This window comes from Pleurodeles waltl, chromosome 6 (assembly GCF_031143425.1).
Source record: "Pleurodeles waltl isolate 20211129_DDA chromosome 6, aPleWal1.hap1.20221129, whole genome shotgun sequence".
NCBI classification, from domain to species: Eukaryota; Metazoa; Chordata; class Amphibia; order Caudata; family Salamandridae; genus Pleurodeles; species Pleurodeles waltl.
In genome coordinates this window covers 1623316698-1623343680 of record NC_090445.1, presented here as the reverse complement: position 1 = coordinate 1623343680, position 26983 = coordinate 1623316698, and the positions used below count along the sequence as shown (strand labels likewise).

Below are 26983 nucleotides of genomic sequence, written 5' to 3'. Positions count from 1 at the left end.
GAACACCCCTTCCTATTTGCGAGTCGCATTCCCAAATTGCGAGTCGGTAACGACTCGCAATTTGGGAATGAGCATCGCGTTCGGCCGTTTGCATGCCGCAACCTGCGATTTTTGAAGTTTGCGACATGCAAACGGCTTACTACATCTGGCCCTTAGTCCCTCCAGCAGGGGATTAGAGATGGAAAGGACTCTCTCCAGTGATTGGCCAGAATTAGGATAAGCTTTACTACCTGCCAGTGAGAGCTCACAGGTTACATGATGAGGCCCCCCCACCCCCTGGGGTGGAGTTAGTAATGGGAATCATTCCCTCCAATGAGAGCTCAGGCGTCGGCGACGTGATGAGTCTGCCCTCACCCCAGTGAGGGGCGAAGAATAGAATAGACTTTCACTGAGGGATCAGGGACGCAATAGGATGCCTCCACTGGCGCAGTATGGTCGTCCTTCCAGTGAGTGGAGCGGGTTAGGACGGTTCCCTCCAGGGAACCGAGAATAGTTACCGAGCAGCTTTCAGTAGGAAACTCCTGGGGCGACCAGCCTTGTTTGCGGAGCTGTTGGGGTTTGTTTACTTAGCTACGGGTCATAAAGCTTCTATTCCCTATCTTTAGAGTCTGGCACTCGCCTATTTATCTCCAGATGAATGTTTAATCGCAGGCTGTGAGCTGGGGCTGCAATGCCAGCGATCCCCAGAGAGGGCGCTCGGAAGGAAAATCAAGCTCCTCCATTTAAAGCACTAACTGGGGGCAGCATATGCAGTGGAGGCTACGACCCTGATGCCACTCTGCTGAGCTGCAGAGCTGACGCCGAAGGAGCTGCCGGCTGACGCCGTGACGTTTTCTAAGCGTGATGTTCTGCGTCGCCAGAGGCCTCTTAGCTCCGCCAGTGCACCTCAAGCTGCACCCGGGGAGTCACTATCGGAGTATCGCGGAGCTATGAAGCGCACCTCAACCTGTGTGCTGTAGCCCAAGGACATTAAAATGCCCAGTCACAGCACTTCCAGCCTGCCTTGCAGCTCGGACTGCTGCCTCCAGGTGTGACGCTGTAGAACTCTGCCCAGGTACCTCCGTACTGACCAGAAGAATCGAGTTGGTACTTGTGTACTGGGACAGAACAAAGCTCAAAGCGGAGGCACTGCAGTGCTCTGCCAATACATCTCAATAACGGAGTCATCACTCGCTTCTACTTCAACCCTGGGGCAATTACACAGCTCCGCCCATGCACCTTAATCCGGACCCTGAGTGCCAGCCCTCGTTTAATTAACGAGATAGCGGAAAGGTTAAAATGACCCTCGACCTGGACCCAGTGTGTCAGTCCCTACATCAGTACAAGGGCCTCAAAAAGCTCAGCCAATGCACCTCAGCCAGCACCTGGCTTGGCAGTCCCTGCTCCAGTCGTGGTTTTTGATACAGCCTTGAATCACCTTCAGTCCAAACCTGCGGCGCAAATCGTTCATTCCTTGTAAGGCATTAAGGGCCATATGTACAAACACCTTTTCCCATAGACATAGAATGGGTAAAAACCTTTGCTACATGTGGCCCTAAAAGAGCTCTGCCAGTGCATCTCAACCCCGGCTTTATCACTGAGACATTGCAGAGCTGTTGCATTTACATTGTATCCCCCAGCACCGGCTGCTACTTTGTCATTTGGAAATGTGATCTTTAGTGTTTACTGGGACAGTTACAGAGTAACTACTTCATTACTAGGCCTGCGCGAAATTTCAATTACGACAGAGTAATCGGAGTGATTTCATTAATTATGTATTTACATCTGTAAAGCAAAATTACTAAAATTAACGGAATTACACCATCTTGAGTAATTAAGAGTAATTTGGGCACTGGGAGCTGGTGGAATTTGTATGAGGTGGGGCCACGACCAAATAATGGACTTTGGTGCGCGAGCGTTGCAAGCGGGCTGGATGTTACCGAGAAGGATTTGGGGGGGCTCTCCTCCTGAGAAAATGTGTAAACGTTGGTGTAAAATGGTGCATTTTACAGCGTAACTTCTGTAATAAATGGACCCCAAACTCAGTTCTTACAGGCATTTTTAATTGAAAACTCATAAAATATTTGACTCGAAGCAAAATGGAGAAATGCAGAAAAGGGAGGACAGAGAATGGGGGGAAGATTGGAAAACTGTGACAGTGGGAGACAACAGGGAAAAAGAACCTGCATGACTCAGATAAAGAAACAAGAAACCTGGAGCAGTGGAAAGAGGAGGCATGAGATGGAGTCAAGCCTAGGATGCCATAGTCTTCCACAACCTCGACATTCGGCAGCATCTTAGAGGGACCTCAAAGAAAACACCCTCTAGCTTAGCACAAGCCATATCATGATGAGGGGTACAAATACCATGATACATTTTCAAATTCATTTGCTTGTTTTATTACTATTTATGTCATATGTATTTATTAAACATTTAGAAATTATCCAATGATAAACGCTTTCCTTTCACAGAAACCTAGACATGTGTCAAGGCAGTTTGAAGGTTTTTGACACCACAGTGGCGAGATACATCCCCTTTTTCTTAAGATGTGCTGCACCTTCTTTTTCATTTTATTCTACATAAACCAGTTTACTTTACTTGCTGGATATGACTGATTGTATTGTAATGTAATTGTATTTATACAACACTTGCTACACCAGATGAGGCTTACGCTAGGGCATACTGCATACAGCGCAATTCTTTTACAGCACCATGCAACCCCGTCAATCATAAAACATAATTTGAGTTCCGTGGCATCGTGTACATTATCAGATCATAGCCAGGGTAGGCGCGATGTGTGATATACAATGAAATCGAAAGCCCTGTGCATGTCTCACCAACATCAAGGCTGTGGCGTCCTGCGCTGTTGTCTATGCTGTGGAATACACATTAATATCCTGCTGAGTGATGTACCGAGAAATCTGAGAGTCAGACCGTCTCACCCCTCCTTAATATCACTGAGTAGCCATGTCTTGTGTACATTTTATGTGGCATACATTCCTAATCTAGAACACTATTTGCGGAGAATCTGGCATGAACATGCCTAGTGCAAGAAACTCCCTTGACTAAAGGAGATCTCTTCAATATGCAACTGAGGAGTGACTTGACAAGGCAGAGCCCTTGAGATTCTCTGTGAAGTCAGGAGACAGGTTATGTGATGTTGAGATGCATAATCGGACAAGAACATTCACAGTGCCAGAGGCTCCATGAGTGTCATGCTGAGGAGCATGCTTGGATATCTGACATGAACAGAGACATCTCTGGCTCAGCTCACAGTCCTCTTATAGCCGGACTATCATAGGAGGCGATGTGGCCTAGTGGCTTCCGCTGACAGCCATTAACATGGGAAAAAAGGTTTGAATCCCAGCCTTGGCTCCACATCCTGTGCATCCTTCGAATCGTCCTGTGCCAATAAAATAAATATGTATAAATAGTATGTGAAGTACTCTTATGCTCTTTGGCGAGGCTTGCGCTATGTAGAACTGCAAAAAAATAAAATGTGGATTCTGCCCATCACCCATTCTCTAATCTCATCCTCCAAGAGTTAAGAACAAAACTTCAGCTTCTGATATCAGAAAGAGGTACCACTATAGTAGAGGAACTGCACAGTGTGAAACCATTAAATCTAGGGTCAATCCTGCCTTCTGTTCTTGACCGAACTATTTGTTCTTAGGCAAATACACGGGGGGAGATATACACTCAACAAGATATAACAGAGATCTTTGCTACAAAAGATGTACACTGCGCCTGCTGGGTTCCTACTTCTGGGTGGCGCAACATACTTTTGGCTTGCTGTTGGCTTCTCTTATGAGAGAGGATAGAGGTAGACTGGAGGCACCCCTAACTAGGGACAAAATTGTGGTGGCAATATGTGTTTTGAAGACAGCTGAAGCCCTTGATGTCGACCGTCTACCTGCTGAACTGAACCAGTGTAATGCTGGTACCTTTGTGGATCACCTGTTAGAGGTCTGTAATGAGTCCTTTGAGGGGTGTCAGTTGCCTGAGTCCTTGAGAGAGGCACTCGTCTTTATGCTGCCTAAACCAGACTAAGATGCTAAAGAAGTGATTTCCTACCTCCCCCTCTCGGGGGCATCTGCCGCAGATGGTGCATGAAGACTAGTGTGGTTTTATTCCAGGCAGGAATACCCTCTGTATTTGTGGAGGCTGTCATTAGTTATGCACAACCCATTTTGGAAGATGACCAGTATTCTCTGGCATTGCTTGTTATAGAACAAGCATTTGTCTTTTTGTCCTGGGACTTTCTATGGCGGGTCCTATGGAAGATGGGCATAGGGGAGTGCTACATTAAGTTGGTTCAGTTGTTGTACGGTAGTCCGATGGCAAGGGTACAAGTTGGTGGGACAGTGTCCCAGCGTGTCTCATTATGAAGGGGTACCAAACAGTGCAGTACGTTGTCACCCATGTTTACATGCTAGCAATGGAGCCCCTGGCATGCCGGTTATGCTCGGTGCTACAGGAATGGTGCATTCAGGTTGAGGAGACCATGCATGTGGTTTCCCTAAATGCTGATGATGCCCTAGTATACCTATGGCAGCCATTGTATTCGGTCCCCATTATGCTGGCTGCCCTGTCTGAATTTGGTAAAGTGTCTGAATTGCATGTCAACCGTACAAAGTCTAAGCTATTCCCATTGTGGAAGTAGGCAGGGTGAGGGTCACAGGATCTCCCTGGGCTTGGTCTCCCTTGGGAAGTGACTGGGGTCCGTTATCTCAGCATCAGACTTCTGCATACCGCTGGCTCATTTGAAGCTCTGAATATCGGTAGGGTGCTGAAAGAGCTACGGCACTCAGTACAGTTTTTGAACATTCTCTGGCTCTCTTTGATGGACAAGCTGGTGTTAGTCAAAGTGATAACTCTGCCCTGTTGCCTTTACCTATTTCAGGGGGCCATGCTTCAGATCCCTGGTATATACTTTGTGGACCTGGATAAACAGATTGTTGAGCTTTAATCAGCTTCTGGGCGGAGGAGGACTTGTCTGGAGATCCTCAGATGCCCCTGGAGGAAGGGAGGGCTTGAATTACCCTGCATGGAATTTTTTATGTGGCAGGTCAGCTGCAACATGCAGCACATTGGCTTGATAGCTGAGAAAACTAGAAGAAGAGATTGTTGTGTGGTACCTGTGGGGGTGTTCCATTGCCTGGAAATAAGGGTTCCTGACACAGTGCCATTTATAGTCAGAAGGGTATGGAGGTAGGCAGTAAGGCAGGTACCACATAGGGCTTCATATGCACTGGACATGTGTGTTTGGACTTTGCACTCATTTCAAGGTCGATGTCTGCTAATAAGTGGCAGGCAGGTGGGAGTGACAGATTTATCACCCTGACAGATGCAATAGAAATGTTTCCTTAGGGACAAGCAAAATTTTGCAGTTTGCTAAGATTTCTGTGAGCACCTGTGCAATATGGTCCTCCTTTCCTGCAGTCCCATGGGAATCACTCACCTTGGGAATGTTACTGAATATGGGCCGGAGACTGATTTCACATATTTATAGAGTGATGAATAAGGATTTTCCTCTGAGAGACTTGCCAGTACAAAACCTATAGCATGGGACCCTGAGGGGCCTTCTTTCTGCTAAGGAATGAGAGGCAAATGACAAAGGGGTGAAAGAGATGTCTACCAATGCAAGGTTTAAGCTGCTCCAAAACAATTTCGTCCACCAGGTGTATCTCACTCCAACCACATTGCATGCAATTTACCCAGCACGTTCTTAGTGCCAGACAGGGGGTGGATTTTCTACATATGCTTTGTGAGTGTCAGGACCTGGATAGGTTTCGGCAAACTATGCTGTAGTCCCTAAATACATCAACGGGGTGGTCTGTTCCCAAGGAGTTGGATCAATTCCTGTTGGATGTGTTACCAGTGCGAAAGAAAAAAAAGCTCAGTAGGAGGTTTCTCCTTCTGGGTTTGGTTCTAGCAAAAAGGAGGATAGCTATCAGGTGAGCATCTCCTATTGTCCTCAGGATGTCAGGTTGGTTCCCAGACTTTGCTGAATAGGCGGTGGCGGAAGAGTGCCATATGCTCTGGTCAACAAAATTGCAGATGACTTGCAGGTCTGAGCTGCAATGCTTATGGAACTGCTAGAGCCCCCAAATGTCCAGCCCCCAGGAGCTAAAAGAGAGTGGGTGGGATTTGGGGAGGGCCGGGTGATTGGTTGCCACTGTATCAAATCAGTGTGCATCTTATCTCTATTTTTTAGGCAAAGTAACCCTGTCTTTACTTATCCCTTGGGCCATTCTCTTTTTCATTTTTATATGATCTTTGTAATTCTTTGTAATTCTATGATGTGTTGGAGTAGAGCATGTTGGGGGGGCAACCTATTACAGTTTTTACTTGTTTTTTGTTGCATATGCAGGAGATACAAGGGTATGGTATACTTGTCATTTGAAAATGCCAATAAAAATGAATTAAAATCATATATAAATGATGTTGCTCAAGCTAGAGTAGGAATGGATGCCACATATAAGGTACACATGACAGCTGACTTTGTTCTTAGTTCGCTGGTAGCATTTTCTTCAGAATATTTCTTAGTTGATGTTTACAACCTCTCAATTTTCATTAATACTTCTCAAATAATGTGGTGCATAAAGGAGAAACGCTTCTGTGTTAATGAAATGCACATTTTGTTAACTTTGAAGGCATCTTATATTCTTTATATGGGCCAAATATGTTCAAGGCTCGAGTATGGGCTCAGTCTGTTAATTTGTTGGCTTGTCCAGCTCTACCCTGTAATTCACAGATAATAATGCAACATGTCAGTTATAGAGTTGGTGACTCTGAATTCAAGAGGCCCTTAGTGATACTGAGACTTCCTCATGCTCAAAATATACATTCTGCCAGAATCCCAGGCCCCTGTTAAGTTTTTCGAGGGTTGTACATATTAAAATAAGAAGTTACTTACTAGGACTGCCTCAGAGGAGTTGATGGCCCACATGGAGCTTATCTTCCCCAGGCAGGTCTTGCCATCAGCCCCATCATCCAGTAGAGGACCCCAGAAGTGTTGGCCTTCAAGTGTGCTCACTCTTCTGGATTCAATACTCACTGCAGCTACTCTGACACCTTCTCCGAATGCTGCTGTGGGGCAGACGTGGGTACTGGCAGCAGATCATGTCCAGTCTGAAGCTCTGATCCCTTCAAATGCTCTAAACAAATGCACAAGCCACAGCATAAGCATGCACAGTGTATGTGTTTATAGCATGCATGTGACCTGAGTGACTTCACAAAGTCATGATTCACGTAACTCTGTGACACCAAGTCACACGTTCACAAGCTGGCACACCCCCACCTGCTCTGTACTCAGGTATCCTGCATTCTTCTCCTGTGTAAAACCCCACCCTTTCTCATTTGTCACAGGGTGAGATGCGGTCAGTGTTTCTTGTTGACCCCACCTCATCCTGTGACGACTTGGGGAAAGGGTTTAGTGTTGAGTCAGCTTCATTGAAAGCAATGACTAATATACAGCCCCAAGACGTACAGGTCTGATGCCCTAAGCATCCGGGTTTGCCATTAAATGTCATGCTGCCTGCGTGTCATTTGGAGGTGGCACCTCAAGACCCCTGAGAACTCAGACCAGGACTGGTGCAAGATCAGCCTTAGGCTTATGCTTCCACAGTTCCTGTTGGAAATGGCCTTTCTTCAGGGTCATCCCCAGACTTTTTGCCTTCCTCCTCTTTTTCTGACCTCATTTTTGCTGGCTTTAGGACTTTGCGCACTTCACCACTGCTAATCAGGGCTAAAGTGCATATACTCTATCCTTAAAACATGGTGACATTGGCTCATACCCAATTGGACTATTTAATTTACTTTTGAGTGCCTAGTAGAGTGCACTATATGTGCCCAGGGCCTTTAGATTAAATGCTACTAGTAGACCTGCCGCACTGGTTGTGCCACCCACATAAGTAGCCCCTTAACCATGTCTCAGACCTGCCTCTGCAGTGCCTGTGTATGCCGTTTCACTGCCACTTCAACTTGGCATTTAAAAGTACTTGCCAAGCCTTAAGCTCCCCTTTTTCTGCATATAAGTCACCCCTAAGGTAGGCCTTAGTTAGCCCATATGGCAGGGTGCTGTGTAGGCAAAAGGCAGGACAGGTGCATGTGTAGTTTACATGTCCTAGTAGTGTAAAACTCCTAAATTTGTTTTTACACTGCTGTGCGGCCTGCTCCCATAATAGGCTAACATTGGGTCTGCCCTCATACATTCTTTGAGTGGTAGCTGCTGATCTGAAAGGAGTAGGAAGGTCATATTTAGTATTTAGTATAATCCTGCTGACTGGTGAAGTTGGATTTTATATTACTATTTTAGAAATGCCACTTTTAGAAAGTGAGCATTTCTCTGCACTTAAATCCTTCTGTACCTTACAATCCACATCTGTCTGGGTTAGTTGACAGCTCCCTTGTGCATTTTGGATGGGTCTTCCTGGGCTGGGAGGGTGGAGGGCTTGACACTTGCATGTCGAAGGACAGGGGCCTGCCCTCACACAAACGACTGCCACTCCCCCTACTGGGACCCTGGGAGACAGGATGGAACTGAAAGGGGACCTTGTGCACTTCTATGCCACTCTTTGAAGTCTCCCCCACTTCAAAGGCATATTTTGGTATATAAGCAGGGTCTCTGACCCTACCAACTCAGACACTTCTTGGGGTAGACACTCTACCTCACAGACACTTCCTGGAGAAGAGAACCTGAACCAGAAGCTGCATCCTGCCAAGAAGACCTGCCTGGCTGTTCAAAGGACTCACCTGTCTACTTTCTGTGAAGGACTGCTGCCTTGCTGCTCTCTGGCAGTGGTGAAAAAGTGCTCTCCAAGGGCTTGACTAGAGCTTGCCTCCTGTTCCCTGAAGTCTCAGGACCAAAAAGACTTCATCTCTGCAAGAAGGACTCCTTGTATGGTGAAAATCAACGCACAGCCTGCCAGAAACGAGGCACAGCCTGCACAGCTGTGAAAATTTCACCACATGCAGAACTGAAACGATGCAGCCCGACTTCGCAACGAGAAGATCGATGCAGCGCCAGCGTAGCGACCGGAAATTAGACGCAGGGCCTCACGGTATTGACGCACAGCCGAGCTGGAATGACGCAGCCCGACTTCCAGAGAAGAATCAACGCAGTGCCTGCCGTGCGGTAGAAAATTTGACGCAACGCCTACCGGATCGACGAAGCTCTTGTGACTCCTTCCTAGCAGCGCTGGAAATCCACGCATCATCCCCAGGGTGTCTGAAAACACTGCAACCGAAAAGGATCCATGACCGAAAATGGAAATCAACACTGCCGTCCATGCATAAAAACTAAATGACGCATCGCTGTGTGCGGCCCGAGAAATCGACGTGCAACCCTTTGTTTCCATGCATCTCCTCCTCTGTGGTTCTTTGCAGAGATTTTTCACGTGAGCCAGGTACTTTGTGCTTGAAAGAGACTTTGGCCCTCATTCTGACCCTGGCGGTCTTTGACCGCCAGGGCGGAGGACCGCGGGAGCACCGCCGACAAGCCGGCGGTGCTCCAATGGGGATTCCGACCGCGGCGGTAAAGCCGCGGTCGGACCGGCACCACTGGCGGGGTCCCGCCAGTGTACCGCGGCCCCATTGAATCCTCCGCGGCGGCGCAGCTTGCTGCACCGCCGCGGGGATTCTGACCCCCCCTACCGCCATCCAGATCCCGGCGGTCGGACCGCCGAGATCCGGATGGCGGTAGGGGGGGTCGCGGGGCCCCTGGGGGCCCCTGCAGTGCCCATGCCACTGGCATGGGCATTGCAGGGGCCCCCGTAAGAGGGCCCCTACATGTATTTCACTGTCTGCTGCGCAGACAGTGAAATACGCGACGGGTGCAACTGCACCCGTCGCACAGCTTCCACTCCGCCGGCTCGATTCCGAGCCGGCTTCATCGTGGAAGCCTCTTTCCCGCTGGGCTGGCTGGCGGTCTGAAGGAGACCGCCCGCCAGCCCAGCGGGAAAGTCAGAATTACCGCCGCGGTCTTTCGACCGCGGAACGGTAACCTGACGGCGGGACTTTGGCGGGCGGCCTCCGCCGCCCGCCAAGGTCAGAATGAGGGCCTTTGTTTGCTTTTAAAAAGACTTAAGACACTTTGGGGGTTATTCCAACTTTGGAGGAAGTGGTAATCCGTCCCAAAAGTGACGGTAAAGTGACGGATATACCACCAGCCGTATTACGAGTCCATTATATCCTATGGAACTCGTAATACGGCTGGTGGTAAATCCGTCACATTTGGGACGGATTACCACCTCCTCCAAAGTTGGAATAACCCCCTTTATATCACTTTTCAGTGGTCTCAACATATACTTATTGCATTTTAATTGTTTTGACCTGCATCTTATCAGATAAATATTATATATTTTTCTAAACACTGTGGTGTAGTTTTGTGGTGCTCTATGGTGGTATTGTATGGTTTATTGCACAAATATTTTACACATTGCCTTCTAAGTTAAGCCTGACTGCTCAGTGCCAAGCTACCAGAGGGTGGGCACAGGATAATTTGGATTGTGTGTGACTTACCATGATTAGAGTGAGGGTCCTTGCTTGGACAGGGGGTAACCTGACTACCAACCAAAGACCCCAGTTCTAACAGTTCACAAAAAAATAAAACCATAATAGTTAACACATGCACACTAGTGCCTTTAAAGACTATGGGGGTCATTATGAACATGAAGGATGCCCCGCCGCCAATGGTCAATGAAAGACTGCAATTGTTGGCAGCCAGCATCCTGCCACATAATGACGCATGGAGCCTCACCGCCATTGATGGTGGTGAGGGCTGCCATGCTGGCGGTTGGTGGCAGGTGTGGATGCTGCTCCACCCTCACCGCCACGTCAATCCATACACCGCCACGCCAATAATGAAAACAGTTATAGATGTGGCGGTGTATGGAGAGGCGGCGATGGTGGTGGAGCAGCATCCAGGAAGCCCGTTCCCTCCCAGAGCAGCACAATGGAAAAGGTAAGTGATGTCCGAGAGGGGAGGGGGGAGGGAGGGTGTGTGTGTGAGTGTGTGAGTGCATGGGGTGTGTGTGAGTGTATGTGTGTGGGGGGAACGTATGCCTGAGTGCATGTAAGCGTGTGTGCATGTAAGTGAATGGGTGCATGTGGATGTGGGGGGGTTGGGGTTTGGGGGAACCTGTATATAGGGGTGGGGGACAGTGAGGGTTGAGTTGTGGGGACCTACATGAGGTTCTGGGGATGGAGGGTTGGGGGTCGGTTTTCGGGGTTCGCAGGGTAGGGGCTGTTCTAGGGGCTTGGGGGGGAGGGTACGTGTTGTGAAAAGGGGGAAGGGGCCTTGCGTGTCACATACAGGGGATAGGAATGATTATTCCTGTCACCCGTATGCTTTCCGCCAGGGATTACCTGGCGGGGTAACTCGCCAGGAAATCCCTGGTGGAAATAGGATCATAATCCCACCGCCTGTCCAACCTCCACCGCCAGGTCAAATTTGCCCACAGTCGGCCCGGCGGTCGAATCTGGACTGGCAGTGGGTTGTAGTGAACTGGCTGCTTTGCAGAATATGGCGTTCTGGACCGCTATTCTGTTGGGGGTAATGACCGCCACCGCGGGCGTGGCGGTCCAGACCGCCATGTTCATAATGATCACCTGTCTGCCTGGTCCTCTTGTACTGAGGGCGAGAGAGAGAGCAACAGAGAGAGTGACAGAGAGAGAGAGGGATGGCGAGTGACAGAGAGAGAGTTAGAGAGAGAGAGAGAGAGTTAGTCAGTCAGTTAGTTAGTTGCTGGCTTCAGCGGTTTGTGTCCTGTAGTACTAAGGGGCATATTTACATGGAACTGGCGCAGCGCGGAGCTGCACCAAAATTGGCAGCGCTGTGCTGCATCAGTTTTGAAATGCAGGGATGCGCCATATTTACAAAAATATGGTGCACCTCTGAGTTTCCCCTAGTGCTGCCACTAAATTTAGCTGCCAGCACCAACACTGGCATCCTTGCACCATAGTTTAAGGGTGTCTGTGTTGAAGGGAATTATTGTTTATGTGCAAGAAGGTGTCCCGTCCTGCACATGAACAATGTACAATGGTGATTTGGCACTTCTATGTGTGCCTCAAAATGCAGCACACAATGAAGTAGAAAATCGTCATTGTTTAGGTGCAGGATGGGACGCCTTCCTGCACTTAAGTCATTAATGGCCTTTTGCTCTTTCTATGTGTGCTGCAGAATGCAGCACACATAGAAAAATAAAAAACAAGGAGAAATAAAAGTATTTCTCCTCGTTGCGCCATGCTAATGCCACCCATGGGGTGGCAATAGTTTTTGGCACTGCCTCAGATTTACGAATCCTTGTAAATCTGAGGCAGCTTCAAAAGCAAAGGGTGTTGTGGTGGAACACCCAGAGCAACACCCATTGCATGCCCCTCTGCCACAGAAAACTGCGTCGGGGGGTCCATATTTGCAAGGTGGCTGCTAGACCTGACAGCCAAAGGGTGGTCACCCTCAACTTTTTGCCTGCCTCCCTCCACTTTCTGACACAGTTTTTGATGGTTTTAGGACTCTGCTCACTTTACCACTGCCAACCAGTGCTAAAGTGCACATGCTTTCTCCCTTAAAACATGGTGACATTGGCTCATACCCAACTGGCTCATTTAATTTACTTATAAGTCCCTAGTAAAGTGACTACATGTGCCCAGGGCCTGCAGATTAAATTCTACTAGTGGGTCTGCAGCACTGATTGTGCCACCCACATAAGTAGCCCCTTAACCATGTCTCAGGCCTGCCATTGCAAGGCCTGTGTGTGCAGTTTCACTGCCAATTTGACTTGGCATTTAAGAGTTCTTGCCAAGCCTCAAACGCCCCTTTTTCTACCTATAAGTGACCCCTAAGGTAGGCCCTAGGCAACCCATAGGGCAAGGTGCTATGTAGATAAAAGGCAGGACATATACGTGTGTAGTTTATATGTCCTGGTAGTGTAAAACTCCTAAATTCGTTTTTGACTGCTGTGAGGCCTGCTATTGTCATAGGGTAACATGAGGGCTACCCTCATATACTGTTTGAGTGGTAGATTCTGATCTGAAAGGATTAACAGGGTCATATTTAGTATGGCCAGAATGGTAATACACAATCCTGCTGACTGGTGAAGTTGGATTTGATATCACTAATTTAGAAATGCCACTTTTAGAAAGTGAGCATTTCTCTGCACTTAAATCCTTCTGTACCTTACAATCCACATCTGTCTGGGTTAGTTGACAGCTCCCTTGTGCATTTCACTCACAAACACAGGATGCTCAGTCACACCTGCACACATCTGCATATTGAATGTGTCTTCCTGGGTTGGGAGGGTGGAGGGCCTGACACTTACATGTCAAAGGACAGTGGCCTACCCTCACACAATGGACTGCCAAACCCTCTACTGGGACCCTGGAAGACAGGATGGACTGAAAGGGGACCTTGGGCACTTCTAAGCCACCCTTTGAAGTCTCCCCTACTTCAAAGGCACATTTGGGTATTCAAACCAGGTCTCTGACCCTACCAACTAAGACAGGTCTTGAGAAGATACCTCTGGGGAAAGAAACTCTGAACCAGAACCTGCAACCTGCCAAGAGAAGCTGCCTGGCTGCCCAAAGGACTCACCTGGACTGCTTTGCTGTAAAAGACAGCTGCCTTGCTGTTGCCCTGCTGCCTTGCTGGCCTCTGGCTCTGCTGAGAAGTGCCTGCCAAGGGCTTGGATTGCGCTCGCCTCCTGTTGCTGAAGTCTCAGGGCTAAAAAGACTTCACTTTCTGCAAAGAAATCCTTGTGCACTGAAAATTCGACACACAGCTTGCTGGAAACTACCCACATCATGCACCGTGACAAGAAAATTACCGCACAGCTGAACCAGAACGACACCGCCCGCATTCCAGAGTGAAAATCGACGCAGCACCTGCGTTTGCGACCGGAAATTTACTGCACAGCCTACTGGATCAACGCACAGCCGATCCAGAATGACGTAGCACGACTTCTCGGATGGAGAATCGACGCAGCGCCTGCTGTGTGACAGAAAATCCGACGCATTGCGCTACTGGAATGACGCAAGCCTGTGACTTCACCCCGCACATCCAGGATTTCCCCGCATCATCCCAGAGTGCAACGAAGATCCCCTCACCGCAGTGAGAAACCCGGACCGCACCCAGAAGAAACATCGCAAGTTCCGTGTTGCGGGAAAAGAAACAACACATCGTCTGTTGGCACCGGAAAATCCGATGCACACCCTCTCTTTTTCCACGCAACCTCCTCCTCTGCGATCTCTGTGTGTGTAATATTTGATGCACACCAGGTACTTTGACAAACCAAGCATTAATTGTGTATTTCTTATCTAAAGGCTATTTTACAACTTCTGAAATTCATATTTCAACTTTTACTTATTGCATCTTGATCGTTTTTGACCTTAATCTACTCAGATAAATATTCTATATTTTCCTAAACCTGTGTGGTGTATTTTTGTGGTGTTATACTGTGTTTTTCCATTATTTATTGCACAAATACTTTACACATTGCCTTCTAAGTTAAGCCTGACTGCTCAGTGCCAAGCTACAGAGGGTGGGCACAGGATAATTTGGACTGTGTGTGACTTACCCTGACTAGAGTGAGGGTCCTTGCTTGGACAGGGGGTAACCTGACTGCCAACCAAAGACCCCATTTCTAACAGTGGCTTTAAGCCACAAAAAGTGGCTTAGCGCTGTCTTGTAAATATGGCGCAGTGCACAGTGCAACCGGAGCATCACTAAAACTGACGCTCTGGTGGCTCTAGGAGCATATAAATACGCCCCTCAGTGTTATTTTTTTCAGCGTAAAATGCATCCTTCGGCTCATTTTTTACGCCAGAGTGAATTTTGCACTAAGACAATAGCACTAAACACTGGATTACAATGGATATATAATTAAGCATAATTATGAACACTTTTGCTATAATTACGAGTAATCACTCTAGAGAGAACGACCCCAGTTAAGATCACCCCTACTCATTACTGGGATATTACACAACTCGGCCAATGTACCTCAGACCTGATCTGCTGCCCCTACTGCTGCCTACGTGCTGGGCCATTGCAGAGTTTAACAGAGAGCTTTGCTGATAAATCACAGTCAGACATGCATCTCCGACTGCTACCTCCTTGCCGCCAGCCAGGGTGCTAGACCCTGCTGCCTTAGTGGGGTATCTCAGACCGGAACTAGGGCACCACTCCTGACCTCAGTACCATGGCACTACAGAGCTCTGCCAGTGTACTCCAATCCGGTCATGGCGCGCCAGACCCTGCTTCTAGGGTGACCACGGTTCACGGACTGTCCGTAATTTTGCCCTGCTGTCCGGTGTCCGTGATGAAAGCTTTAACGGACGGCATTTGTCCGTAATTTTAGCCTTTCACCTAAAGGGCAACGGAGGCAGGGCAAAATTACGGGCAGAGGAGTTTCCCCAGCTGGGCTGGAAGGCAGGGGGTCTCCTGTGCTCTGAGGGAGGGAGGGGCAGACAGATAAGAAAAGGCCTTCTTGCCAGGGGGTCTCCTTCCCTAAAGACATGCAAATGTGGGCAACTGGTAAATCTGCAAATACAAAGGGGCTTGAAAACCTGCATTGACTTTACTAAAAGGAGTCACTTGAAGTTTTCTGGTGGCAAAGATATTTCTTTCAGAGAGGTATTGTAATGGTGTTCCAAGGTGAGCTGTGGAGTGTGTGGTTTTAATGGAGTGTTATATTTTTTTTTATCCTAGGTATAAACTGTATATTATTCAAATCTGTATTTGAGAAGCACTTTTTTTTATTTAACCAAAATGTATTTGCGCATTTTGTAGCAGCCTTTATTGTGATGTAATTGTATTTTTCACAGTTCTTTCAGGTACCTCATAGTACTAACAAACATTGGCAAAGCCAATAGGTCTCATCTACGAAAGAGTTATTGGCTTTGCTAATGTGTTTTAGCCATTAGCCATGTTATACACCAGAGTAGCTGCTGTTCAGCATGGCTTAAAACTAGTGGCATAGTGGTGTGGAGTGGAGTAGAGTAGCATAGGAGCAGTGGCGTAGAGCCCAGTGGTGCAAAGTACAGTGCAGTGGGGTACAGTGCAGTTGTTTAGAGTGCGTTAGCGTAGAGTGCAGTGGTTTAGAGTGCAGTGGCATGGAGTGGCATGGGACAGAGTAGAGTGGCATAGAGTGCAGTGGAGTAGAGTGGCATACAATAGAGTAGCAGAGAGAGCAGTAGTGTAGAGTGGTGCAGTGGCATAGATTGCAGAGTAGACTCACATTGCAGGGAGTGCAGTGGTGTAGTGTAGAGTGGTGCAGAGTAGGGCAAAGTTCTGTAGAGTGGAGCGATGCAGAGTAGAGTGGCATAGAGTGCAGTGGCATAGAATGCAGTAGTACATAGTACATTGGTGTATAGTACGGTGGTGGAGAGTGCAACACTGCAGAGTAGAGTGTCAGTGCAGTGATGTAGAGTGGAGTAGATTGGCACAGAGCAGTGGTGTAGAGTACAGTGGTACAGAGTAGAGGGCAGTGGCGTACAGTGCAGTTGTTTAGAGTGCATTGGCTCAGAGTGCAGTGGCATAGAGTGGCATGGGGTAGAGTTACATAGAGTGCAGTGGAGTAGAGTGGCATACAATAGAGTAGCAGAGAGTGCAGTAATGCAGAGTGGTGCAGTGTCATAGAGTGCAGAGTAGACTCATGTGGCATAGAGTGTAGTGGTGTAGAGTGGTGCAGAGTGGAGTATTGTAGAGTGGTGTAGAGTAGAGTATAGTGCCTAGAGTGCAGTGGCATAGAGTAGAGTGGTGTAGAGTGCAGAGTTGCAGAGTAGAGTGTCAGTGCAGTGGTGTAGAGTGGTACAGAGAACAGTGGCATAGAGTACAGTGGTGCAGAGTAAAGGGCAGTGCAGTTGTTTAGAGTGCACTGGAGTAGAGTGCAGTTGCATAGAGTGTCATTGGGCAGAGTAGAGTGGCATAGAATGCAGTGGAATAGAGTATATTGGTGCAAAATGCAGTAGTACAGGGCAGAGTGGTGTAGAGCATAGTGGTGGCTAGAGCAGTGTTGCAGAGTGTCAGCTTGCAGTGGTGTAGAGTGCATTGAACTAGAGTGCAGTGGTCAGAGTGGTATGGAGTACAGTGGCGTAGAATAGATTGTTTCAGAGTAGAGTGCAGTTGCATAGAGTGGAGAGGTGCAGGGTAGAGTGCAGTGGCATAGAATGCAGTGGCACAGAGTGCAGTGGCATAAAGTAGATTATTTCACAGTAGAGTGAGGTGGCTTAGAGTGGAGAAGTGCAGGTTAGAGTGGAGTTGCTTAAAGTGGCATAGAGTGTGATGGCATAGAGTAAAGTAGTGTAGAGTGCCGTGGCATAGAGTGCAGAGGTGCAGAGTAGATTAGAATGATGTACAGTGTATTGATGTAGAGTGCAGGGGCATAGAGTTGTGTGTTGCAGAATAAAGTGCATTAGCATAGAGTGTATTAGCTTAGAGTGCAGTGGCGTACAGTGCAGCGTTGCAGAGTGGCAGAGAGTGGAGTTGTGCGGATTAGATTGATGTTGCCTAGACTGGAGTGGTATGGCGTGCAGACGAGCAGAGCGCAGTGGTGTAGAGAGGCGCAAAGTGCGGTGGCTTAGAGTAGAGTAGTACAGAGTAGAGTAGAGAGGCATAGTGTGAAGTAGCATAGAGAGCAGTGGCATAATGTGGAGTGGTTCCGAATGGAGAAGAGAACAGTGGCATGGAGTGGCGTAAAGTGGAGTGATACAGAGTAGGGTGTAATTCTGATATATTCTGAAGTCTATTTAAATGTTGTCATGTGATAGAAAAAACTCTTTCCTAACCCCAGTATCCAGCAAGATTGTTGCATAAATCCTCTCACTTTGAAGTCACAGAAAGGAAAGGAAACACTAAGGGGGTCATTCTGACCCTGGCGGCCGGTGGCTGCCAGGGCCACCGACCACGGGAGCACCGCCAACAGGCTGGCGGTGCTCCCACGAGCATTCTGACCGCGGCGGTTCAGCCGCGGTCAGAAGCGGAAAGTCGGCGGTCCCCCGCCGACTTTCCGCTGCTCGGGGGAATCCTCCATGGCGGCGGAGCGCGCTCCGCCGCCATGGGGATTCTGACACCCCCTACCGCCATCCTGTTCCTGGCGGGTCTCCCGCCAGGAACAGGATGGCGGTAGGGGGTGCCGCGGGGCCCCCGTAAGAGGGCCCGCAAGGTATTTCAGTGTCTGCTTTGCAGACACTGAAATACGCGACGGGTGCAACAGCACCCGTCGCACCTTCCCACTACGCCGGCCCCATTCGGAGCCGGCGTCCTCGTGGGAAGGAAGATTTGCCCTGGGCTGGTGGGCGGCCTTTTGGCGGCCGCCCGCCAGCCCAGGGCAAATCTCAAAATACCCTCAGCGGTCTTGTGACCGCGGAGCGGTATTTTGACGGGGGAACATTGGCGGGCGGCCTCCGCCGCCCGTCAATGTCAGAATCACCCCCTAAGTTCCCACCGAAGACAGAGCCTGACATTTGTCTTTGTTCTTTGAATGCATAGCAAATATGATAAGATAAAAACAAGATTTACAGGCCTGTTTACAGAAAGGGAGCACTCGGCAGGATACTGTAAATAAGGTTTTGGCAAGGGAAGGGACGAATTCAAGCTGCATAGCCTAAAACAAATAAAGCCAGCAAATTGAAAGTAACAAATTGTGAGTTACAAATCACAAGGCCAATGGCAAGCAACGGGCAGAATGCATTCACAAGGAAGCACTATGAATTTACTTAAAGTGACAGCTGTGGGAAACTTTGTGGGGAAAGTCCAGTATTTTAGTCCATATCTTGCAGAGGTTTGGCTACATCAATCACCCAGGTAGTATGACAAGAAGACCTGGAGTGGTTTCCATGTTGCAGGATAGGTCTGTACACCCATACATTCAGTTTGCCACCATTTCCTATGGTACAGAGCTTCTGGCACACCTCTTGTAGGGATAGTGACAGGTAGCAGACATGAAATAGGGCATTTATTGATTATTTAAGGTGGTTGTAAGTAAGGAGTTGACCGGGGTGAAGATGGTAGTCTGCCACAAGAGTTTGGAAATTTAGTAGCTCACTGTTCAGAAACAAAGTCCCCAATTTTAAGACACCTGCAACATGCCACTGATGGAGTTGCTCTGAGCACAGCCATCCTGTGCGAGTGGGAAGGCTTAGCAAAGGTAGTGCAGGAGCATAGGGTTTCTTCGTGTCAGTGAGTTTACAGGTTCTGGCAAGGCAAAAGAAAGCCATGCATGATAACCCCGGATGGTGATCCATAGAATGGTCAGTAGGAAACGATGAGCAGTGCACTAGAGCCTTCCTTAAAAGTCTTTACTGGTAAACCCCATCTCATGCAGGGAGGTGGGCAGACAGCCAGTGAGCCACCCATTGAACATCTGCAGCTGAGTAAAAGCATTCTAAGTCCAGAAGATCTAATACACCCGCAGTCACAGTTAGCTTTAGAGTGGAAAGAGCTCCCGATGGCGCCGCAGTGACCAAATCAGATGTGTGGCCTGTCTGAAGAAGGAATGAAGGACGAGCAGGGAAAGGTTTGCAAAATAATACTATCATTGGGGTAGCACACCATCTTCACTAGTGTCACATGGCCTCTACAGAAAGCAGAAGAGAAGACCAAAAAGCAAACTGGGCTTGGAGGGACCGTTCGCTCTGCCGAGATTTTCATCCTGGAAATCAGTGTAAGAATGGTAGATACTAATCACTAGGTATCAAAAGGTAACTGGTTTCAAGTTCAATTTGAGTTCTAATTGTGTATGAAGGCGAAAACAGTGCCATATGTTAAAGAAACACTAATTAAATTTTAAAATGTGTAAATTTTGTTTGTGCAATTTACATTCCCAATATTTTGAAGATTCTATGTGTACTTGACACTTAGGGATAACCCAGATCTCTAGTTTGGCTTTTGCTCAATTTCAAAACCATATAAAGACATGGACTAAGCGGGCAATTGCCTTGCACAACCTTGCAAGGGGTCTGGCCCCTGCTCACCCTTCATAAGCACTAACAGCGAACCATTGCACCAGAAGAGTTTGCCTAGGTGGATGGGTGTTGATTGTTCAACCACTTGACAGTGCCCCTTCTGTTTCGCTCCTGTGTGCAGACAACTCCCCAGGTACCCAATACCTTCAAATAGTCTTGGTGGACCCATCTTGTCTGATTTTAGGAATTGTCCCACCTTGTTCTTCTCTTCTTTATTTATCCAGTTGTTAGCAACAACCCTTTGAATTACTTGCTGTGGATCTCCCATTTGATCTCGATTTCATCCTACTCTTTTATTATCTTTGATTGGTAGCCCGGGCTCCCATTTCTGAGATAAATGTAGAGTCCCAAACATACACTCTAGTGCAGTGAGACTACAGACAAGTTATGGGTACCTCACATCCTGTCATTAGATGTGAGACTGTCACCCACACCATCTGCCCTGCCTCTTTAAAAAAAATTAGGTTGAAAGTCCATGGGCGGTTGGGGTAAGCCAGATGTTTTTGTTCAATTTGTCTAAACTAGCATAAGGTTAATTACCTTAATGTTTCCCAAACTGTTTGCCAGGGGTTTTGAAATGTTCAGAAACATAATCAAAATGTTGCTGTTACTTTCTCTTCAGGAAAGATCGGGTAGATTTGGGTAGGGGTGATGGCCTTGCCGTGAAGGGCATTCATTTACTACTGAACAAGGACGTAATGTGACACCTGAATGTAGCACACCAGGAGGCAATCACAAAAGGTCCACAGTGAATAAATAGTGCTATGTTAAAAAAGAGTACATAAATGCACTGACAACATAGTGAGGCATGGCCTCTCTTGAGTGTGTCTGTAAAACGGACGTTTGTTCTTGAAGTTTTGTCCTGAATTTTGACCCTTTGTCCTGAATTTTTGTCCTGAATTTTGACCCTTTGTCCTGAATTTTTTACAGTCCTGTCCAGAATGTGCCTCAATGCCAGGTGGTCACCCTACCTGCTTCAGTACTGGGAAATGACATAGCACCTTTCAATATGGACCCGAGGTGGTTATTTCAATATAATGGTATTAATGACATCTAACAGTGCACCCAATCCTGACTTTCAACTCCGCCCATACTGAGCTCTGCTGGTGAATTTCAGTTCTATCCTCAGCATCGGCTGCTACATTTTCACTGGGGCAATTACTTGGCCAGTACTAAGCTGCTTATTTAGAGTGGATACATGCAGGATATCAGCCAAAATCAGCAGATGTCCCGCCCGCCATACTGCCAGTGGATTACGGAGCTCTGCCAAAGCTCCCCAGCCTGCGCGCGCTCCATCAGCTGCTATTTATTACTGCGACGTTCTAGAGCCCTGCCAATGCATCTTCATTCAGTCTTGCAGGACCGGCTGCTACTTCATTACTGGGAGCATTACAGACCTCAGTGCTGAGGTATTACCGAGTTCTGCCCATACGCGTCAGCCTTCACCTGCACCCCCGGCTGATACTTCATTACTGGGAGCATTACAGACCTCAGTACTGATGCATTACCGAGTTCTGCCCATACGCGTCAGCCTTCACCTGCACCCCCGGCTGCTACTTCATTACTGGGAGCATTACAGAGCTCAGTATTGATGCATTCCCGAGTTCTGTCCATACGTGTCAGACTTCACCTGCACCCCCTTCTGCTACTTCAATACTGGGACAATTACAGAGCCCAGTACTGAAGCATTACCGAGTTCTGTCCATACGCGTCAGCCTTCACTTGCACCCCCTTCTGCTACTTCAATACTGGGACAATTACAGAGCCCAGTACTGAAGCATTACCGAGGTCTGTCCATACGCGTCAGCCTTCACCTGCACCCCCTTCTGCTACTTCAATACTGGGACAATTACAGAGCCCAGTACTGAAGCATTACCGAGTTCTGCCCATACGCGTCAGCCTTCACCGGCACCCGCGGCTGCTACTTAATTACTGGGAGAATTACAGAGCTCAGTACTGAGGCATTACCGAGCTCTGCCTATAGGCGTCAGCCTTCACCTGCACCCCCTGCTGCTACTTCATTACTGGGAGCATTACATACCTCAGTACTGATGCATTACCGAGTTCTGCCCATACGCGTCAGACTTCACCTGCACCCCCGGCTGCTACTTCATTACTGGGAGCATTACAGAGCTCAGTACCGAGATATTACAGAGTTCTGCTTATCCACTTGAGCCCTCACCTGCGCGGCCAGCTGCTACATCATTACTGGGAGAATTACAGAGCTCAGTACTAAGACATTATTGAGTACTGCCCATTCACTTAAGCCCGCATCTGTACCCTAGGCAACTATTTTATTACCAGGAGAGCTACAGAGCTGAGTTCTGAAGCATTACATAGATTCTCCTATTCACTTCAGCCCTATGCTGCTGCCTTATTACTGAGACACTACAGAGCTCCGCCAGGGCGTCTCAGTTGATCATAAAGCACTGGCTACTTCTCAATTCCTAGGGCAATTACATAAACCGGTAGTGTCATGTTAAAGACTTCTGCCAAGATACCTCAGTAAGTTAGGGATAGATCTGATGTAGTGATATCTACAGTAGAGGACGAATTGTAATTGTAGGCAATATTGAAACATACGACCAATTTTGCTTGATGAATTCATGCCTACCCCTCCCACTAACCTGTGGGAGAGTAAAGTCCTTCAGTTCGGCCTGTACCATTAGTGCCCGATGGGTAGTTCACCTCGAAAGCCTCTGGATTTTTACAACATTTTTTGATGGTTATTTTTTATTTTTAAATGTGGGCTTTTTCAATTCTGTGCGTTTCATTTTTTAATTTAATTATCCTGATCCTATCCCGTAAATAAGCAATGTTTGAATTACTATTTTTATATTAACCTACCTGTTATACTTTAAGTGCATTTAAAAAATATATATTTTGCCGTAATAACCTAACCTTTATCTAACTATGTATATCACATTACTATATCTATTTCTGGTTAGCCTATTCCTAACTCCCGCCTTATTTATTTGTTTCATATTATTTGTTTCCATTATAATTTAATTGCAGTGTAATTAATAACAGTAGCCACAATCACTTTGTTCAAATTTAGCTTGACTGAATGTTTAATATGTCTTGGAGGTAAACACTCACCCCTTTTATTGTTTTAATACTTATTTATATAAATTAATGTAATATAATTTTCAGTAAAAACTCTCTATTACATCATCACACATCTATAAACTATTTAAATTAATTTCCTTTTTAAAAATCACCCCGTCCTCAGAATAAATTGTTTTACTTACCCAGGTCAATGTATTGGTAAGGATATGCAATGAATACTCAATGACGTGCTCTAATGTAGGGGTAGGTTAATTTAATAACGGTGGTTTAGTGGTGGTACAACAGTACAGAAAAGGTCAAGTGTATTAAGTCCTGTTAAAGTTTCTAGCCGCATGCAGAAAAGTTGGGAAACGGTAAGGTTCCATTAAAGCTGTTTTTATGATTACCTAAAACCGAAGGTAGGCCAGTTAATCTGTGACTCCAAACGGATTTATGGTGAGGTCCTCCGGACAGAAATGTTATTTCACTATATATGTACTTTCCTGGAGTCCCGTCTGTTCCACACTGTACCAAGCATGGCATGATGCCAGTCTTCAACCTTATAGAGAAAATTGTGACAATTGGGGAGGGCTTGTGGCCAGGAAGCTAGAGCTGTTGACCTTGGAAATGGGGATTGCATGTTGAATTGTGGCTTCTGCTCAACATCTTGGATTCTGGACTGATTACTTAGGGCCTGATTTAGTGTTTGGCATAGAGGTTACTCTGTCACAAATATGCTGGCTGTTATACAGTGTTGGAAGATTGAAGGATCTATTGGTCTTTACACAGTGTGTGGATACATTCACTACATCTGGCTTTGATTGATAGTTAGTGAATCAAATTGTAGTTTATTCACTATTCTTTTGCTTCTTGGCCTCATCAACATATTCTAGTATTCCCGTGGCATGGGTGTTTTGTTTGGTTAAAAATAGCAAAAATAATTTGACAGCATCTGAGATTCTCCCTAAAAGGCTTGGGGCCAGATTATTAAGGGATTGCATTGCCATTACATCACACAAGGTGACACAAAGCAACACAAGCCCTTAAGTCAGACTTATTAAGCCACAGAATGCCACCTTGTTTGACTCTGTGGGTCTTGGTAAACTTAAAGTAACGGAAGGCAGGGCAAATCACTGCCTTATGTTAATCTGCATTGGGAAAGCACTGCATGAGTGGAGAGTGGGTGTTCCCACACATCCACCCATGAATTCCTACTTTACTAAGAGTAGCCATCCTGGGAATGCACCAAGATGCTTTGCCATCCCAAACAAAGACGTATCAAAGAGCAATATGTTTATTTCTCCTCCTTATTTCTTCTTTCTATGCTTGCTGCATGCCACAAAATATGTAGAGATAGGAAAATGCCTCTAAGGATTGATTTTGTGCAGGAAAGTGTCAATTCATGCACAAAATCAATCCTGCCTGTAAAACATTGTTTTTCTCCAAGAGGGATATGTGTCTTTGTGAAAACATAATCCTTCCATTTCAAAACAGTTTGGATGATTTTCAAGGGTCTCTCTCTCTCTCTCTCTCTCTCTATCTCTGTCTCTCTCTCCTTCTCTGTCTCTCTCTCTCTCTCTCCCTCTCTCTCTCTCTCTCTCCTTCTCTATCTCTCTCTCTCTCCTCCCCCCTATGACAAGGCGGTATGTCTCCACAAGCACAGTTAGGTTATGTCAATGGAAACACAGGCAGAGGAGTGCTACTTAAGCTGTAATATATCCTCTATCAGTGCTTAATTTGTGCTTGTTGTTACCGGTGCTGAGCACTGGCACTTATTTTTTAGGGCCGGGGATAAGTCTTCTGCCTCAAGCATTTGCTGCGAGCAAAAGACACATATGGGAAAGACGGATGAAGGGAAAAACGAAAAAGCGTCACAAAGGGAGAAAGCAGAAAGCTGCAAGAGTGAGCTGAAGTGATGGGAGTGACTTTAAATGGATTAAAGAGACCTGAGATAGATTCAGGATTAGCTGCCTCAGTATTCCGTGTTCACACATTTAACTACAGCAGCCGCGTGTTTCAGAGGAGAGCTCTGAGCACCGGCACTTTTCTATTTACAAATTAAGCACTGTCCTCTAGTCTGTGGAGCACGTTACATCAGTGAAGAAACAAGTACGCTGGGCGTTGTTAAAGCCACAGGCTCTTTGTTATCTTATATCAATAAAGGAAAAGTAGTTTTATACAAAAATAAACCCTTTTGTTGTTCTGTCTCCAGGTACTCTGCGAAGCCCCGTGAATAAAACAGCACTTACCCTGATTGCAGTAAGCTCTTGCATCCTGGCCGTGGTCTGCAGCACTCAGCTCCCATGCCCTCTAACAGTGAAGGTGACGCTGCATGTTCCAGAACACTTCATTGCTGATGGTAAGTCCATGTTTTTCATGTCCTTTTGTGCAAGATCAAGTCATAGCTTGTAGCTAAAGAGGTCTTTGCAGTATCAGTTGTAAAGAAACCTTCTTTTACATTGCCTCACAATTCTAAGGAGAAACGACAATAGTCACCATGCCAAGATGAAACTACAGCCTCTTAGAGCAGGAGGGATATAGTGACAAGCTCTAAGGCAGTGTCATCTTAAAGACTTTGAGGGTCTCAAGGCAAAACATATAGGGGATCCCTGTGTGGAAAAAAAATGAATTCATTACCCATTGCCTCCTAATTCAAGCCCACATTATGTCAAACAGCGCTAAAGGGTCACACAAAAACAGATGAAATATGTCTTGCACAGTGCGCCAAAAATCCTTTGATGACATTGTGTAGAGAGACAGAGTCAGCGGTCGAGGTACTCAAAGAGAGAGAGAGTTTAACTAGAGAACAGAATCGAGACAAACGTCAAGCTGAGAGAAAGTTCACTTTCCCATGGGAACCCTTGGAAGGTGGGGACCCTGGACATTTTCCCACTTTGCTCATGCCTTAAAGGGTCTCTGCATTAAGGGCAGATGGAACCGCATACTTGAGCAATAAGGACACTCCACCCGCAAGCATCAGGAGAGGTATACACAAAGAGGAAATGTAGTATCACCCACATAACCAAGAATAAACAGACAATGTCACAAGACTATATCAAGGGAATAAAGGTTTAGGTCCTCGTATACTAAAGAGAAACATAATTCCGCCAACATGGCCAAATGATTACTAGGAGTTCATATTTGCTTAAAAATGGGAATTACAATTCCATCTAAACATAGTAAAGAGGAAAAACTCATTTTAGCCACAGAAACAAAAAATTACATCTAATTGCATTTACATATACCAAATTACAATGGAGGTGACATATGGTGATGGTGTTAATTCATCCTTGAGGATGGGAAAAGAAAGGTGAGGGAAATGGAAAAAGTATCATCACCCTTGTCAGACCCTGTCTGGGAGGCCACAGGGCAGGCATGGGCTACTGGGCCGCAACCTTGATGGCCCGAGTTCATTTGTCACTGGTGTCTTGCGATCCATCCTCATATGACACTGCAAACTATACCGTGTGCAACCAATTCTGCTCTTTCCTCTCAAGGTAACCAGGTTAGGCAGCCACAGGCTTCCGAGGTGGAGAAGTGAGGCACAATGGTAAGAGTGGCAGACCCTGGTGCAGAGATCTGGCCCGAGACCAGGGTTCAATTCCCACCTTGGCGGGTCTTGGGCTCAATTCCATTGGACCAGATAATTCTCATCTCAGTGCCTAATCTAATTAATTTATCCCACTCTGTAACTCTGAGCAATAGCTTGCTTAATCTCCACAACGGCCCTCACAGCGCTTGGAAGCTTGGCTTCAGCCTGGGGCTGTCCAGGAGTGGGTGCCTCACAGGGAAAAGCCAGGAGGGGTTCCACAGCGTTATGCGTACAGCGCCTTGAGACCCTAATGGGTGAGTAGTGTGCTATACAAGTGCAAAGTTTACAGCTAGTGTAGGCAGCAAGTGCTCAGAACTCAAAAGACACAATCATATAATGTTCAGCCCAATGCTTATTTTTTAAGAAAATAAAGTATGTTTAATATCCCTGCAAAGCTAAACA

The 26983-nt window shown here is 46.9% G+C and overlaps 1 protein-coding gene across 1 annotated transcript in view; it reads left to right on the top strand.

The window, feature by feature from the left end:
- ASTN2 (astrotactin 2) overlaps positions 1–26983 on the top strand; it is a 2164803-nt gene that overhangs the window by 841409 nt on the left and 1296411 nt on the right. The window contains exon 6 of the mRNA XM_069241522.1: positions 25202–25348. Within this exon, the coding sequence (XP_069097623.1) occupies positions 25202–25348 (147 nt within the window). The remainder of the gene's footprint in view (positions 1–25201; positions 25349–26983) is intronic.